The sequence below is a fragment of the Schistocerca americana genome, chromosome 1 (assembly GCF_021461395.2).
Source record: "Schistocerca americana isolate TAMUIC-IGC-003095 chromosome 1, iqSchAmer2.1, whole genome shotgun sequence".
Classification (NCBI taxonomy): domain Eukaryota; kingdom Metazoa; phylum Arthropoda; class Insecta; order Orthoptera; family Acrididae; genus Schistocerca; species Schistocerca americana.
The window spans coordinates 303,429,087-303,447,401 of NC_060119.1; the positions used below are offsets into that span (position 1 = coordinate 303,429,087).

At 42.9% G+C, this 18,315-nt stretch overlaps 1 protein-coding gene across 2 annotated transcripts in view; it reads left to right on the forward strand.

Annotated features, from left to right (window-relative positions):
* Positions 1-18,315, forward strand: part of LOC124595719 (phenylalanine--tRNA ligase alpha subunit) — a 135,470-nt gene that overhangs the window by 25,894 nt on the left and 91,261 nt on the right. For both annotated transcript variants that reach the window (XM_047134589.1, XM_047134597.1), the window contains exon 2: positions 12,031-12,168. In XM_047134589.1, the coding sequence (XP_046990545.1) occupies positions 12,031-12,168 (138 nt within the window). The remainder of the gene's footprint in view (positions 1-12,030; positions 12,169-18,315) is intronic.

Genomic DNA, 18,315 nt, shown 5'->3' on the forward strand with positions numbered 1-18,315 from the left:
GTTGTACACGTTCCCTTAATGTCCTCAGAGTTCTTAGTGGTTCATCTTGGGGAGCGGATCGCACTGTCCTGCTTCGCTTGTATCGGTCCATAGTCCGATCGAAGCTGGATTATGGGAGCTTCGTCTACTCGTCTGCTCGGCCATCCCTCTTACGCCGTCTCAGCTCCATCCATCATCGGGGGTTATGTCTTGCGACCGGAGCCTTCTACACTAGTCCTGTCGAGAGTCTTTATGCTGAAGCTGCCGAATTACCATTGACCTACCGGCGCGACGTACTGCTGTGTCGGTATGCCTGCCGGCTGTTGTCTATGACCGACCACCCTTCTTACCAGTCCTACTTCGCCGATTCTCCCGACCGTCAGTACAGGTTGTATGTGTCTGCCCTGCTGCCCCCCGGAGTCCGCTTCAGTCGCCTGCTTCGACAATTGGATTTTGCCATCCCTACCACCTTCAGAGAGGGTGAGAGCCCGACATCACCTTGGCTCCAGGCTCCGGTTCATATTTATCTCGACCTCAGCTCACTCCCGAAGGAGGGTACTCCGGCTGCAGTGTATTGCTCACGGTTTGTCGAACTTCGTGCTCGACTTGCCGGTCACACCTTTATTTACACCGATGGCTCCAAAACTGACGATGGTGTCGGCTGTGCCTTTGTCGTCGGGGCCGCCACCTTTAAATACCAGCTCCTCGACCAATGTTCCAGCTTTACGACCGAGCTTTTTGCTCTCCATCAGGCCGTTCAGTATGCCCGCCGCCACCGCCATTCGTCGTATGTACTCTGCTCTGACTCACTCAGTGCTCTTCAGAGCCTTGGAGCTCCCTATCCAGTCCATCCCTTGGTTCAACGGATACAGCAGTCCCTCCATTCTTTCGCTGCTAATGGTTCTCCTGTCAGCTTTCTGTGGGTTCCCGGACATGTAGGAGTGCCTGGGAATGAGGCTGCGGATGCTGCAGCCAATGCTGCAGTCCTCCTGCCGCGGCCAGCCTCCCATTGTGTCCCGTCATCTGACGTTCGTGGGGATGTTTGTAAGAGGCTTGTGTCGTTGTGGTGGGATGCTTGGTCATCCCTCCAATGAAACAAGCTCCGGGCAGTAAAACCGCTCCCAACTGCTTGGACAACCTCCTCCCGACCATCTCGGCGAGAGGAGGTCCTTCTGACCAGGTTGCGGATTGGGCATTGCCGGTTTAGCCACCGCTACCTGCTCTCCGGTGACCCAGCCCCGCAGTACCCTTGTGGTCAGGCATTAACAGTGTGCCATGTTTTATTGTCGTGTCCCCGCTTTAGTCAATCTCGTGTTGTACTGTCCCTGCCATCTACTTTACCGGATATTTTAGCTGATGACGCTCGAGCAGCTGCTCGTGTTCTGCGTTTTATAACTTTGACTGGCTTGTCCGAAGACATCTAACTTTTTTACTTATTTTATCTGCATCTTTGTCAAGCCTTTCTGGTGTCCCCCCCTCCCCTTGAGTTTTACTATATTCCATGTGCTCTAATAACTGTGACTGGGCGCTAATGACCTCAGTAGTTGAGTGCCCTTAAACCCCACAAAAAAAAATCAGCATCTGCAAAACATAAATGTAATGAGGCTAACGATTCAAAGACCGTTCACGCTGCACCACAGTTCCTCGTGGTCTCACATACTGAAGACAGTCAGTCCTTCACCACAGTAAATCCGTTTATTATTCAGAAAGGTCTTGATGCAATTGTCGGCCCTGTGAAATCCTGCTCTCGTATACTGAATGGCACTTTGCTTTTGGACACTACTTCTTATTCTCAAGCGCCACAACTGTTTGCTGCCTCGCTTATCCATGGCTACCCTTTTCATGTTGAAGCCCATAGAACTTTGAATTCTTCCCGTGGTGTGATTTACACCAGGCTGCTCGACAGTCTAACCAAGGCTGAAATCCAATCTTACCTCTCCGATCAGGGTGTCATTGCCGTCCATCGTGTAAAGAAAAGGGTAGACTCCTTCTTAGTGCCCACCCCACCTGCACTCATTTTCTCACCTTTGATAGAATGATGCTTCCATCCAAGATTAAACCAGGCTGTGAAATTATTACAGTCCGGCTGTATATTCCGAACTCAGTGCACTGCTACCAGTGTCATTTTTTCAACCACACTAGAACGTCTTGTCAACACCCAGCCAAATTTGTCACCTGTGGTAGGGATGTGCATGCAGGCGATTGTCCGCCTCTTCCTCCCCACTGTACTGACTAATAGTGGCAACCTGCCGCCTCCTCTCGGGATTGTCCTGTGTATCTTGTTGAGCAAGCTGGCCAAGAGATCCGGGAAAAGGAAAAAGTGCCTTATCCAGTAGCTCGCAAGTTACTGGCTAGTTGCAAACCCTGCATTCTCCTGACTGGCACCTTTAGTTCTGCTCTTGTTACCCCTCACTCCATGAAGGACATGGCCACGCAGACGTGCAACTTCCAATTCAGTTCGGAGGTTGTGAAATCGCCCCTGGCGACCTTAGCACACTAAGACTTCCTCAGTTGTCATGATCAGGTGGACTATCTCACCAACGTTATCCTCACTGCTGCAGAACATTCCATTCCTCACGCTTCCTCTTTACCACGTCGTATCCCAGTCCCATGGTGGACTGAGGCATACCGCGACGCAATTCACGCACGGAGACGTGCTCTCCACGTTTTTAACCGCCACTCTACACTGAAAAACTGCATTCATTATAAACATGCGTGCAAAGTGTCATTGAGTTCTTCGGAATAGCAAAGGAGCTAGTTGGATTTCATTCACTAGTTCTTTTAACAGTTCCACACCTTCCTCTGTTGTGTGGGCCAACCTCTGACGGCTCTCTGGAACCATGATCCATTCCACCATTTCTGGCCTGACAGTAGGTGCCGATGTCATCGTGGATCCTGTTGCTATCTCCAACATCTTGAGCCACCATTTTGCAGAAGTTTTGATCCCTTCCCACTTTCACTCTGCCTTCATCCACTGGAAACGAGTGGAGGTGGCTCCGGCGATACCCTTCTCTTCTCCGAATCGTGAGTGCTACAGAGCCGCCTTTACTATGAGGGAGCTGGATCATTCTCTCAGTTCATCCTGGTCCTCCGCCCCAGGGCCAGACACTATCCACATTCAGATGTTGCAGCACCTCTCTCTTGCGGGAAAGCACTTTCTGCTTAACACATACAATCGCATCTGGGCTGAGGGCACATTTGCTGGATGCTGGCATGAAGCCTCTTGTCATACCCATACCTAAGCCCAGTAAGGACAAAAACCTTCCTTCTAGCTACCGCCCCATCTCTCTTAACAGTTGCGTTTACAGGGCAATGGAACATATGATTCATGCCCGGCTGGTATGGTGGCTCGAGTCTTGCAGTTTCCTGACAAATGCTCAGTGTGGATTTCGAGCATGGCGTTCTGCAGTTGACCATCTCATTACTTTGTCCACCCATGTCATCAATGGTTTTCTGTACAAATCCCAGACAGTGTCTGTGTTTTTCGATTTGGAGTAGGCCTGTGACACCTGCTGGAAAACTGGTATCTTCCGTACTCTTTACATGTGGGGCTTACATGGCTGCCTGCCGTATTTCCTCCAGGCATTTGTAAAAGACAGAATTTTCAAGATGCATATGTGTTCGCCTTGTCTGACACTTTTACCCAGGAAAACGGTGTGCCTAAGGGTTCCCTCCTGAGTGTCATCTTCTTTGCTATCGCCATTAACTCTATAATGGCCTGTCTCCCACCAGGTATCTGCAGCTCCATTTTTGTTGAAGATTTTGCCATCTATTGCAGTTCTCCATGGGCCTATCTCACTGAGCGACATCTTAGCGATGTATTGATCATCTTTACTTCTGGAACATCAGCAATGGCTTTTGCTTTCCCACTGACTAAACCGTCTTTATGAATTTCTGGTGATGCAATTAGTTTCTCCCACTATCTTTACATCTTGGGCCTGCTGCCCTTCTGTTTGTTGAAACTATGAAATTCGTGGGGCTCATGCTTGATAGGAAATTCTCTTGGTCCTCCCATGTCTCTTACCTGGCAGCCCGCTGTACGCAGTCCCTCAATGTCCTACGTGTCCTCAATGGTACTTCTTGTGGCGCCGATCGAATCACCCTACTCCTTTTGTACCGGTCCCTTGTCCATTTGAAACTCGACTATGGGTGCTTTGTTTATGCGACTGCACGTCCATCCATCTTATGCTGTCTCAGTACTATCCAACATCATGACATCCATTTGGCCACAGGTGCCTTTTACACTAGCATGCTCGAGAGTCTGTATGCTGAAGCTGCTGAACTACCACTGCCCTACCGCCATGACTTTCTTCTAAGCAGGTGCGCACGCTGTTTGTCTCCCATGCATGGCCACACATCCTATGCCTCCTTCTTTGATGATTCCCTTGATCACCAGTTTGGGGCGCGTCCCTCTTCTCTGTTACATCCTGGAATCTGGTTTCGGCATTTGGTACAGCAGCTTAACTTCACACTACCTGCAACTTTCCCAATGGGTGTGGACACTCCACCACCTTGGCTTTGTGAAGCGGCCCATGTTAACCTTGGCCTTCATTCACTTCCTAAGGACACTACTCCAGCCTTGATCTATCGCCTTCAGTTTCACGACCTTCGTGTGGAACTTAGCGATAGTACCTTTGTATACACTGATGGCTCTTGGACAGACTGTGGGGTCGGGTGTGCCTTCGTCATCGGCACCCGTGTCTTTCGATATCAGCTTCCAGCACACTCCTCAGTATTTAGAGCCGGAGTACATCCGGCAACACATCCTTCCCAATTGTGTCCTCTGCTCAGACTCACTCAGTGCCCTCCAGAGTCTCTGTGCACTGTACACTGTTCATTCCTTAGTGAGTTGGGGCCATAAAAACTGTCATTTGCTCACTTTTGGTGGAGCCAATGCCATGTTTCTGTGGGTTCCTGGTCATGTCAGTCTGCCAGGAAATGAGGCTGCTGACACTGCTGCCTAAGCTGCAGTCCTCGTACCTCAGCCCGCGAGTTCCTATATTCCCTCTGATAATCTCTATGTTGGCGTCCATCAGGAGGTGGTGTCCCTTTGGCTTTGCCAATGGTCGTCACTTCACGGGAATAAGCTCCAGCTTATTAAGCCTCTCCCTGTGGGTTGGGTGACCACCTCTTGGCCCTCCCGCCGGGAGGAAGTAATTTTAAGCAGACTGTGTATTGGGCACTGCGTTTTTAGCCATCATCATTTGATAAGTGGTGCTACCCCAACAATTTGTACACATTGCACCCAAGTTTCAACTGTCTGCCACTTCCTGAGGACTTCCCATTTTTTAACCACTTATGTTCCTGCTTGGGTTTGCTGTCTTGAGTTATCGACTGTTTTAGCAAATGATGCACGAGCTGTGGACCGCATTTTGCTTTTTATCTGCCAAAGCAATAAGGTGAAGGCCATTTAATTTTTAGTTCTGGACCTCCGTTTCTGTATGGTGTCTCCTTTTGACTTGGGCACGTACGACCCCAATTGGTTTTTGTGCCCTAAATCAACACAAAACCGAAACAAAATCGTCCATTTAGAGAGTTTTTGCCTTTTGAACTCTGGTCAGATGACACAATTTTCCACAGCTGAGGGTCGTCTTCTTAACCACTGGCCTTTGTATTTGCTCTCCAGCTATTGCAGACTCAATTCAGTGGGAAGTGCTGCAGATTCATCTGCTGACTTAGACTGTGGTAGACAGGAGACCACAAAGGTGGATGCCCCAAAGGGCAATTCGATACCTGTATGGTTACCGGCCCTTCTCCGAATAACAAGAATGTACCCAGGAGGTGGTGAACCACGTCATCTGTGTGATCCAGTGAGCTGATACCATTTCCTTTCTCCAGTCTAGTAACCACTTCAGATGATGACCTGTCTCTTGGTAGTATGACGAATGTCACTTGACACTCAGATCCAAGCACGCAGCTTTGTGACAATATAAGCACCATCCAACTACTGAAAATGTTCGTGCCTTCAGGTCTTGAGAGCACTAGCAAGGCAAGTGGTAAGGGAACAGTCAAGGAACTTGTGGAAGGAATTTTCAACTTCCATTAGTCAGTCCACATATGCTGGACAAATTTGCACTCAATAAAGTGGATTTCAGACAGGATCAGTACACTTCCCATTACGGCCATTTTGAGAAAGGGATTCTTGAAGGACATGACTAAGGTCATGGCTCAGGTTTTAGATGATTGTATTTTTACCATAACTGCTAAATCCAGACGAACTCCTGAGTTTCAGATGTTCTTTAGAAGGCTGCACTTCTTCTAATCTAATGAGAAGATTACAGTCTTCCATTCTCTATGTGGAAGCTGGAATCAGCTTTGTCTGCAGCCAAAGGCACAGCTCCAGGGCCGGGTCAGAAGGAAGCAATATTAATTCCGGTATGGAAACCGGCTAAGGATTGTACCAGAGCTAATAGTTAAGGAAGTGTAGAATTTACCAGCTGATGGGTAGTACTCTAGAGTGCATAGTCAACTGTCACATTGTCTGGGTCCTCAGATGTTGGAGTCACCTATGCTACTCCCTAGTGCAGTTTCAGGTGCTACCATTCCACAATTGATTGTACTGGAGAAGGCTATACAGGAATCTTTCTTACATCAATACCATTTAGTTGGTATGTTTTTCGATGCTGTACCACCATTTGGAGGTACAACATCCTTCTCCAACTTCATGAATGAGGACTAGGTGGACGCATCTGCCATTTCTTATCACATTGGTGATTTTTTGTCTGACCGCTTTGTTCAGGTGAATGAATTTCCCATAGGCAGTGTACTCAGTGCCACACTGTTCACAATCACTATCAACAGCATCTCTTCTGCAGTCAGAAGCCCAGTTAAAAGTTCTTTTTTTTTGTGGATGACTTCACAATCTTATACTCTTCTTTCAAGGAGGTTGGAAACTTGGGCTAGTAGAACTGGTTTTTGGTTTTCACTTCAGAAGACTACTTGGGTCAATTTTAATAGTGCTTGTTGCAGTTTTCACTTATTGGAACTCACAGTAGGGGACACTATTTTAAATTTCAAGGACAGTATGCAGTTCTGGGCGTGCTATTTCACTCAGAATTAATCTGGCTCATGTACCTGACAGATCGGCAAATAAAAGGCTTCAAATTGTGGAATATTTTGAAGTGCTTCAGCGGAAAGGCATGAGGAGGTGACAGAATGCACCTCCTACAGTTTTATAGAGCATTTGTCAGATCCTGGTTAAATTATGAAATTATTGGATCAGCCCATAATTCCTACCTCTAGGTATTAAATGCTGTCCAACATGAGGACATTTGGATGTCAACTGGAGCCCAGTTTGGGACCAGCCCATTTCACAGTCTGTCTGCAGGGGCTGGTGAACCACCACTCTGCATTCGGTGATGCTTCCTTCTGGCTCATCAGGCCCTCAAAATCTCGGCATTGCCTCAGTCATTGGCATTTAGTGTCACAGTCCATCCCAACTTTTAGTGGCTGTTCAGGAATCAACCCCAGGGGACCAAGCCATTCAGGAAACATGCTGCCAACTGTCTCACAGGTCTGGGTGTATCAGATCTTCAAATACACAGCCAGGGATGGAACAAATTGCCACCTTAGTGTATTCAGAGGCCCAAAGTAATTTTAAGCCTGGCACAGTACAAGAAAACTTGTACTCTGGGTTACATTTTTACAACTTTTTTATCTTCAGTTTCACTCCTCTCGGAGGCTCACAACCCTTTAGTGCATAGGTGCTTGGTAATCACAGAGTCCCAAACTGTTGCAGCACCTCCTTCCTGTTCTTTACTGTTAAATTTCATCTCTGACTATCCTTCCTTCCCTTGCTCTCTGTCAAGGTGGCAGTCTTTGATGTCAACCCAGCTATTCCATAGGTTCTACCTGCCTTTCTTGGAATTCTCTTTCATTCACCACCTTTTGGCTGAAGTAATTTGTGGTCCCCTTCTGAGTTTGATCTTCATTTTCCAAATTGTTCTGTAGTGTGAACCAAGTGAGGAAGAATGCCTTGAATAGTGCCTATTGCATGTAGTGTTAAAGATAATCTTGCGCAATCCATGCATAGGTTCTTATTTGCACTTCAACACTTCAAGGCCAGTGCAGTAGCCAAACTGGGGTCTTTATTTATCCTTTCAGTTAAGCCCAGTGGAATGGCAGGGATCAGACTACAGGTGCTTGGAATACTATGCCTACACACATGTTGAGGAATGTGTCTGTCTTCCTGAGGTATCAGGGCTCCCGGCAATAGCCATTGTGCCAGATGGCCTTTGCTGTGGCTAGGTGGTGCCATTGTGAAGAATCCTTGATCAGGAGTAGGTAACATCATGGAAGATATTTTGCACCTGAAACCTATTGGATTATACCAGAGCAATGTCCGTTCTGATCCTACCATCTCTTCAGAGAGGAATCGAAACTTTGGTGCGGACAGTTACAACCCTATTGATTTCCCTACCCTGGCTACCCCGTGAAAAGAGGGAAAGCCAGATATCTAGGAGTGGAACATTTTATTCAGTAAATAGTACATACGTAATCTGTTGGAGATACTTTACTGTGTCAAAGCCCAAAGCCATAATTTTTTTTTTTTTTTAAGCGTATCCAACATAAATTTGGGGGAACTGAGTCATTAGGCAAAATGTGCAATGGATCGTGTTGATTAAAGTCTCTTCTGCTTCACAGTTTACAGCTTTGCAGTCAGGTGAACATTTGGGTGACATGTCAGCGACCTGCTCAGGACTTTGAGTATGGTCCAAGGACTCATCTTCCACCGAGACCTCATGCTCCAGACAGACAAGGAGCCATGGGCTAATCTTGAGTGGCAAGGTGTACATTTTGTCTAAAAGATTCGAAGGATAATAGAGTAGATACAGATGCCGTTTTTGTAGCCTTTGAAGAGAATCTTCCCCCAAATCCCCTTCAGTTACGATGTGAAACCTTACATCCTACTGCCAGTGAGTTGTTTTCTTTGGTCATTTGTCATCCCACTGCTTGGCAGAGTCTAGATATAGCATCTTTGTAATCATGGAGAATCACTCCAGTCCTTGTAAACAACCATCTTTGTGTCTCAATTCTACGGAACACCATCCTCCACGTTCACTAGTTTGCCCAGTCTTTAAGAAGAAGAAGAAGAAGAAGAAGAAGAAAATCTATACCAATAAAAAAAACTGTATAACTGTCTTGGCTGTGCATTTGTCTGTGTGAATATGCTAATCTCCAAGACTGCTTGACAGATCCTGAATATACCACAACACTTAAAAGATTGTGGGTTATGTGGTTTCAAGATCCTAATCAAAGATCATGTGGCGAGACGTGCTGCCGATCGAGAACATCAGACACTAACTCTGTTCCACGCTGACACGACGCTCAACAATGGAAGACCAGAGAGGGATGTGAGACAACATAAGCGAATAGTATGCTGATAGACCCCTTCCTAGGATGACACTGAGACAGGAGTGGCATCTAGGCCAAGAGGATATAAGCGCCGTTCCACCAGCCATGGCCAGAGTTCCAGTTGAGCCGACCTATGAACGCTACAGTAGTGACTTAGAAACTGTATTGGTTCACTTGTATTATGAATTGTATATCTTGTGATGCATACGTATCTCATAGAGTTAAGTATTGTAATCATTTCCTTACGTAAACAAATCTGTTAATACGATTTGCTTCAATTATTGTCTGGCGATCCGAGACAGCACCTTTCCTAGGTCGCCCAATATTAGACGAGTGGGCAGAACACAACAAAGTCGCTCTTGGGAAACTCCTTCCAAAAGTGAAGTAATGTAAATGAGAGAGTGTTATGCATTATCTTGCTCCCCAGAATCTTCACTCACAGAGACTTAGTTATATCTTTCCAATGTATCATCATAGAAGCAAAAATTTTGATGGGATGTGGTGCAGGTGAGTGGCTCTTTGTAAACCAAATCTCACTTATTCCTAACAGTCTACCACATACTTTAAACGTGTACAATTCTCAGTGAGCTTATGTTATACCATGACCATAAACAAAGCCAGATGCTCGTGTTGCAGGCATGGACCTTAGTGTAAGTTGCTTTTTGTACAGCCAGCTCTATGTGGCTCTCTCCTTTGTTTGTGAAGCAAACAAGCTCTTCATTCATGTCCCCAATCATACTACTTCAGACATATTCAAAATGCTATGATGTCTGACACAGCTGTAAATAAATACCTTGGCAACACCAGGTTTCTCAGCTAGTACAGAAATATATATCTGTTGACTACGTGTCATATACTGAGGCATATAAGAAATATGAATGCCTACATCCTGTTGATATGACATCCAATGGTGTGAAAGTCACAACCATAACTTCCACTAACTCAGTTTTTTTTTTTTTTTTAACTATTTCTCCCTCCACCCTCTCTTGTGGTTCCCATGGCACCATCTTCGGGAACCACTTCCCACACCTGCCCTGAGCCACAACTTCCTCCTTGGGGCATCTGTCCCTGGAAACCCACAGGTGAGAAGCTGGCCACTGGCCACTGATCGAAGGGACTGTGACCTCTGGTCCCAGGACTGCCCACTCATTGTGAATAGGCCCTAGCAAGAACCCCAGCCACCAAAGACTGTGAAAGAGGAGGAGGAGTACCATCAAATTCTGAAGCAATGTTCCTTGATGTGGTTCCATCACCATTGGTGACAGGCAGAGATCTGGAGTGCGTGACCAGTCCTCCTAACTTGGACACCCAAAACCTGATCATTCACTGGAACTGTAAAGGATAGTACTGTCACCTACCGGAACAAAGAAGCCTTATCTCCTCCTCTTCTGCAATTTGTGTTGTGTTACTCTACAAGAAACACACTTCACTTTTTACTATTTCCCAATGCTCTGAGTACATTCTGTCAGAACCATGCTTTTTCTGAGGTGCCATGTGGAGCAATCAGTAAATTGGTTCACACAGAGTGGGTTCCTCATCGTACAACATTGCAAGCAGTAGCTGCGTAAGTCAAAAATCCTCAACAATCACCATTTACAATGTTTACATACCTTCAGGCAGGCCACTTACTTTGAGTTGACGAACTTAATCCAACTACCTCCCCCCCTCCTTTCAGAGCGTAACATCAGATGTGCAGATCAGACTGTGATTAAAGCAAAATACTAAACTCGGCCTTGTATAGCTGTTCCTTCAACATACATATCAGTACATTCAATTGTTGCCTACTCATTGTGTAGGCCTATGTTGAAAAGTAATGAGGGAAAGGTTATGTTCCTACCAAATGCCTTTATTTACTCCAGTAAATTTTGCATTGTGTTCTACTATATTGGCTCCTACTCTCTGATTCCTGTATATCTGCTGGACCATTTTCCAATTTTGATGATAAAACTTACTGTGCATGAAAATTTACATCATTTACAATCAGTCTGCATTGTACACAGCTTGTTCTAAATCTTGTGAATATGCCATTTCCTGTCGTGTGGGACCTGACTTTGCTGGGAAAATGTTAATTAATCATGAAGATCTCACTATTGTTAGTTTTCAATTTATGTTAATACAAGGTACAACTTTTATGACAGCATCATAGCTTTTCTCTTGTGTTTCATATGTGTTACCATTTTGCAACTGCTTCTAGTGTATCTTAATATTACCATGCATTAATAACTTTCCTTTGAGGTCTGACGTGAGTATTTTAGAGCTCTTGGCTGCAATGTTTGATAACAGTTACATAGTGAACCTGCCTCACATTTTCATGGTTGGTATAAGATAAGCAACTTATTGATCGTTTGAACCAAAATACTTGTTAAAAATTGTCTGATACGTAATACAGCTTTTCTGTGTTTACATTTAGTTTTTGTAGCAAAAAATGCATTAAATATGGAGTGAATGTAGACATTGAAATATGCTACATGTAAATCTGTTATCACTATCTATATTTGTCACTGATATTTGTTGTGGGAAGGCTGGTATGTGATGTCATAATACGCACTGTGACAGCTGATGTAATATTTCAAAAGAGAATAACTTTTTCCTGGCTATAGTCCCCAGCACTATGCAAATAGTGTTAATTTACTGACATTAAATTTTTCACTATGAAACAAATGTTACAGTACACGCTAAATTTTGTTGCAATTACAGCTGGTATCAACAGAGGCAGTATCACATCAGAAGTGGGAACTGACAGAGGAAGGGACAGTGGTTGCTGATAAAGGAAGCCATGAGGCACGAACCTTTTATGCTATTTCTCCAGAGGGAATGCCTCTTAAAGACTTGAAGGTATGTAATGAACTGCAGCTAAGTTTTGGGTAACTTGTGTAAGACACTCAGTAGCAATTAATCTCATAATTTTTAAACAGACAGTTTAACTTGAACTGCCATGTCAATTTCTCGTACAGATTAGTAAATATTCTTCCTGCAGCTGATATTTATGAGAAAATAACAAAACTTACACTGTTCATCGAAAAGTTTAAGAAAGTTTTGGATTTAAAACTGTTGTGTTTTGTTGATTCCCAGGAATAAAGTAATCCTTTATTCATATCCTCTGACATTAGAATTTAAAAGGCACGAAGGAAGCCATAGATGGCTGCCTCTCATCCTGAGTGAAATGATAGTTAAGTCAAGACCCTACACTGTCAACAGGTGTTGATATACGTCAACAGGGACAGTTGAAAATGTGTGCCCCAACCGGGACTGGAACCCAGGATCTCCTGCTTAGATGGCAGACGCTCTATCCATCTGAGCCACCGAGGGCACAGTGGATAGTGCGACTGCAGGGGTTTATACCTTGCATGATAACCGTGAGACCCACATTCCCATCCTGAGGTCTGAGTGACCTTCCCTTCCTCCTCCAGCCTGTCCTAGTACCTCCCCAAGGAAGCTACTAATAGCTCCAAAATCTAGGATAATTTCATATTCTTTTTTATATGTAAAATTTTGAAGCAGAACACAAATGGAAAACAAGTGTATAATTTTCTGACATAGTCTCTCTGTTGCTCAACACACTTCCTCCAGCGCATACGAAGTGCACAGATTCCCCTTATAAAAAATTCTGTTAGTTGTGTGTGTGTGTGTGTGTGTGTGTGTGTGTGTGTGTGTGTGTGTGTGTGTGTGGCATGCTGCACCTCTTCATCGGTATGAATCTGTTTCCTCACAGCACCTCTTGAGTTGCCCAGGCATATTGTAATAACTCGGAATGAGGTCTGGTGAGTATGGTGGATGTGACAGAGTATCAGTTTTTCATTTATGGAGTGAGCTGCCATGACACCCATCTTGTAGACACTTTGCAAAACTTAAGCACTTCATGATTGATGTGATGTGCTGAGCCATGAATAATATTCAGATTTGTGGCTATTTCATACACTGTCAGATGGTGATTTTCCGTCACAATAAATAGCTTCAGCTGCTGCAGTAGACTCTGTTGTGCAACACGATGTGCCTGACCTGGGCGCTGAATGTCTGTCACAAAAGTTGTGCCATTTCTGAATTTTCTACTCTACTCGTACTCTTGCTGCAGAGATAGACATTCACCACCATGCTATACCTCCATTTGTTGTTGGATTTCAGTAGGTTTTGTACCTTCACTGTTCAGATAATTTGCACCAGAATGCTGTTTTTCCTTGGCGCATGTTGCAAATGGGGCAGCCATTTTGAACTGGTATTGTGGCTGCATTTCGCTTGTCTGTAGTGTACTCCATCTGTAGAGCATTCCTTAAATCACTGGTAACAGTACTTCTAACTCAATAAACAGTGAATGAACACTGGTGTGAAATGTTGATTTTTATTTACACTTTTTGTTTTCATTTGACTCCCCCCATATATTTGTTTCTTACAATGCATTTCTGAACTTTAGCTCCAGCTCCAAGCAAGTCAAGAATTTTAGCTCGTTATAGCTCTCATATGCAGTGATGTTGGAAGTTCTAATGTAATTGACTTTACCTTTGAAAGCATAGAATAACTTTGACTTTTATAAAAATTGCTTTCTTTTAAATCAGAGATCGTGACAGCCTTTTAGTATCTACTGCCTACATTGTCGGAATGTGACGATGTTTGGGGTGCATGTTTCTAACTTAAATATTTTGTAGGTGGTGAATAAGTATAGTTTGTGAGTCGATAACCTTTTTGTTTTATCAGTATGTTATTAGAAAATGGTTTAAAATGAAACGTGTATAGTAATTTTGTGAAACAAAAACATGAAGAAATGCCTTTAAAGCACAATTTTATTCAAGAATAAAAAATGTAGAATAATAGACATGAGCTTTTGTAGCTATGAAATAGAGATAATTTACATTTGCAACTCAGTATTATTGTAATTTAAGAGGAGGAAAACCAGACTTGACATTGAGGTGGAGGGAAATTTTGTTCATATTTTATAGTGTGTGTGTTTAAGCATGATTGTGGAAATACTGTTCAGTGTTTGCTGTTATCTTGGCAACATGGTATTTAGCTCACAAAATGGCAACATTTTTGTTTGCTTCCTTTGTAAACATATTTTGTTGTGCCATCAGTTTTGGCTGTAATGACAAGATTTAAGTCTGTTGAGCATCATTTATAAGAGCTAGATACTTCTTCACATGAAGAAATTCATAATGTGTTCAAATTGTATTTCTTTAAAATAGGTGCTCTTCCTACACAAATTAAAAAGATGGGTAGTTATTTTAATGTTTGTCCATTGACTTGCATTTATTTTATATTTTCGTCTTGTTAGAAGTTTTTGAGCAAGACATTGTTGCCGTACACTAATTGAAACAAAATTTGAGCTTCAAATATCTGTGCTGATGGAGTCACTGCTTGATGACACATGTGAAATACATTAATACATGACATGATTAAATCTTATCTAGTGTTTTGATGCCTGCAGAGCAGTTGTTAGAAAGGTACCACTACTTGAAGAATAAATGCTTTTATAGTTTCTTACTCATTAAAACCTTGTACTTTTGTAGTCATGTCACTGTGCAGGCAATTGCGAAATTGATATTCCTATGTTGCATGCTATCAGACAATGTAAAATAGATGCAGTTAACACTGAAGCATTCTAATTATCCAGTTGGTTATTTTGGAACTTATTCTTCCATGAAAAATACATGAAATATTTGTAGTTTTGTTTGTTTATCAAGATCAAAACTACGATGACCTTGTGAGCCAAACAAAATGTTTTTGAGCCATATTTGGGCTGTGGGTTTCTGATCACTGTTTTGAGCAATTGTATAAATATCTCCTTGAGCTTTGTATTTGTTCTACTGAGCCCTACATTTGAGCTTCAAACTGTTCAGTTAGTACCAAAGATAACATCCTTTTTGAAACAAAATATGAATCTCCAGGTAGTAATGTCAGGCAAGTAGCAAAAGAGAGATTGTTGCTTGCGGTGTAGATGACATCTTAAGCTGCAGACAGGCACAATTAAAACACTTACACAAAGCTTTTGGCCACAGCCTTCATCAGCAAAAGAGAAACTCACCATTCATACACACAGGCAAACGATACCTCATGCATGCATGACCACCAAAAGCTGGTGAGGGAGGGGAAGATCCAGATGGCTCGGGTAGCGAAGAAGGCATTTAGATCGAACATTTTATGTTCAGCTGCATGTTGTGCCACTGGGTGGTCTACTTTGTTCTTCGCCACCGTTTGGCGCTGGCTGTTCCTCCTGGTGGACAGCTGGTTAGTAGCCATACTAATATAAAAAGCTATTAAATGATTGCTGCAGAGCTGATAAATGACCTCTCCCCTGAATCCATTTCCCTCCTCCACCTCTATGACACTCCACACACCCAGTTTCTACATGCTCCCCATAATCCACAAATGCAACAATCCTGGATGCCCCATTGTAGCTGGTTATTGTGGCCCCACTGGAAGGTTTTCGGCCCTCATTGACCAACACTTCCAACCAATTGCCTGTAATTGAGTCCCCCTGCCCAGCAACCTCCTGACACTGCACCTGTTGGCATGCTTTTCCCAGCACTCTTCACGAGGCAGCATTCGTCTCTCCCCCCCACCCGTACACTACTTCCCTTCCTCTCCCCAACTCCTTCCAGATTGCTTCTTATGTCCCTCATGGTAGTTGCATTCTGGCCTGAGTTGCTTGAGTTGGCAGTCATGTCTGTGAGAGATGTGCTTGCTTGTGTGTATGAATGGTGTATGTTTCTCTTTGTCTTATGAGGACAATGGCTGAAAGCTTTGTGTAAATGTCTTTTAATTCTGCCTATCTGCAACTTAGTGTCATTCTTTTTCAAAACCTTAGAGACAATATCAGGATTGAACACTGAAGTCAGAAATCTTACATCATTATTGCAACACAATCTTGGATGTAATTCATAATACTTAATTAAACAAATGTATGAAGCTTTCTTACAGATGAAAATTATGTGGCAGGCTAAAACTTGAACCAGGCCCTTGACAGTCTCATGCTTAGTCTTTCCAGGCACAATTCACAACCCGTCCTGGTAGAGGCAAAATAAAAATAGTGAAGGTTGAAGGCAAGTGCATGCATTTTATTCTGGCAAGACATTTCACAACAGTGTACATTCAGGTACAGACTATATGATTATGTCTGGAAACAATTCCTTAGTTTGGGCTAAACCATTTCTTTGCTTGTGGCTTCTTCCACCATAAATGCTTGTCCATTAATGTAGCCTTCTGTAATTTTTCAAAAGTTGAGCAGAGGTACTGGTTGAACTGAAGCTGTGAGAATGGGTTTAGAGTTGGGCCTAGATCACTCAGTATGAGCATTTTCCATAAAAGGAAATATTAGCCTCATACTCAATTACTCACTTATAATCTAAATTTCATAGTAGTATTTATTAGAATGAGGACTGAAAGATGCATTATGTAATGAAATACTTTTCCACAAAATGGTATGACAATGCCCTCTGTAGCATTTTCAGATCCAATAAATGAGAATATAAATACCCTTCACAACTTTCATGGTTATTATAGGATGTACAGCACTATATCATAAAGAAACTGTTTGCCAGACAGCAACTTGAGGAGGTCCTTTGCCTTACTCTTAGGGGTGTTGGAGAGCGATATGTGGCAGATGGGAGGAGGGGGGGTTAGGTTCCCAAATTCAATAGCATTTGATTTCCACCTCGCAGTAGACAATTTCTTCGTTACGTACTGCTTCACAAACAAGTTTTTAAGAACTTGACACTTCTCAACTAAAAAAGCTTGAAGGATAGATTTTATTAGAAAAGTGTTGTAATATCTCTACATGGCATTATTTTATGCTAAGTCTCGTTTCCATTGTGTTGGGATAAAACCTGCTCTCTGTCAACATTGTCAGTACCCACACCACCTCCAAACATAGTTTGCTGAATAGCGTACTCTATCCAAACAGCAGTTACAACATTTGTTACTCTAGCATTGTTGTCCAATTTTAAAGGTGCTTTGCAGAATTTGTTGAAATGGCCATAGCCACTTGACATGGCATCCTGTGTTATTCCTGAAACATCTTCTTAGTTTGGTATTACTTCACACTACTATTTCAAATTGCAATCCTTGGCTGAAATGTCAAATCTAAGGCCAAATTTTTTTTACGATTTCTATGTGTGCTTTGCAGAATTGGCTCCATACTAAACATAAACATATATGCATGGACTTAGGGATGTATTGATTTATAATATTCCATTGTCAGTCACAAAATTTTTACTTTCTGATTATTGCATTTTTGGAGCTACAACTCCATTTTCATGGATTGTACAGACATAATGGATGTTACAACTACTTCAGTTTTACATCTCCAATTCATAATCATTCAAAATTTAAGTGCCAATGCAGTAGTTTTTACCCGTGCAAAAGGTGAAAAACTGAAGCATATGTGTGGCCATTCCGTGCCAAAGGGTATAATTTTGGAAAAATTTCCTGCATGACCATCACAGATTTTGCTGAAATTTTGGGTGATCATTTGCACATGTTCCCATTGAACACTGGTAAAGCTTTAGTTTTTCCAATTTGATACTCACATAGATTTACCATTTGTTTGATCCCACAGTGCAGCTATCTACAGTGCACCAATGAATTTTTGGAAACTTTGAGACATAGTACTTCCGGCAATATTTTCTTAAAAGAAACAAAATTAGGCCACCTTGTACGACTTTTTGTGCTCTCTTAAGTGAAATAATAAAAATATTTCCTGGGCACTTTGTGTATGGACAACTTGAAGGAAAATCAGCTAAAAAAATAAAAGAAAATAAAAAAAATGCTCGAAAAAAATGTAAAGTTTAGCTTTTTATATCTCCAGAAGTAATTTCAGGATACAACTGAAATTTTGCACATAATAACTTAATAATAAAAGTTCATGGAATATAACATTTTATTCTCCTGCTGCTTTCCGATAATTACATTCATTGGGAACATGTGAAACTGTTCATAAGAAATTTCATGGAAGTCCAAGAAGGTCACACGGGAAACTCTAGACCACTGGGCAGG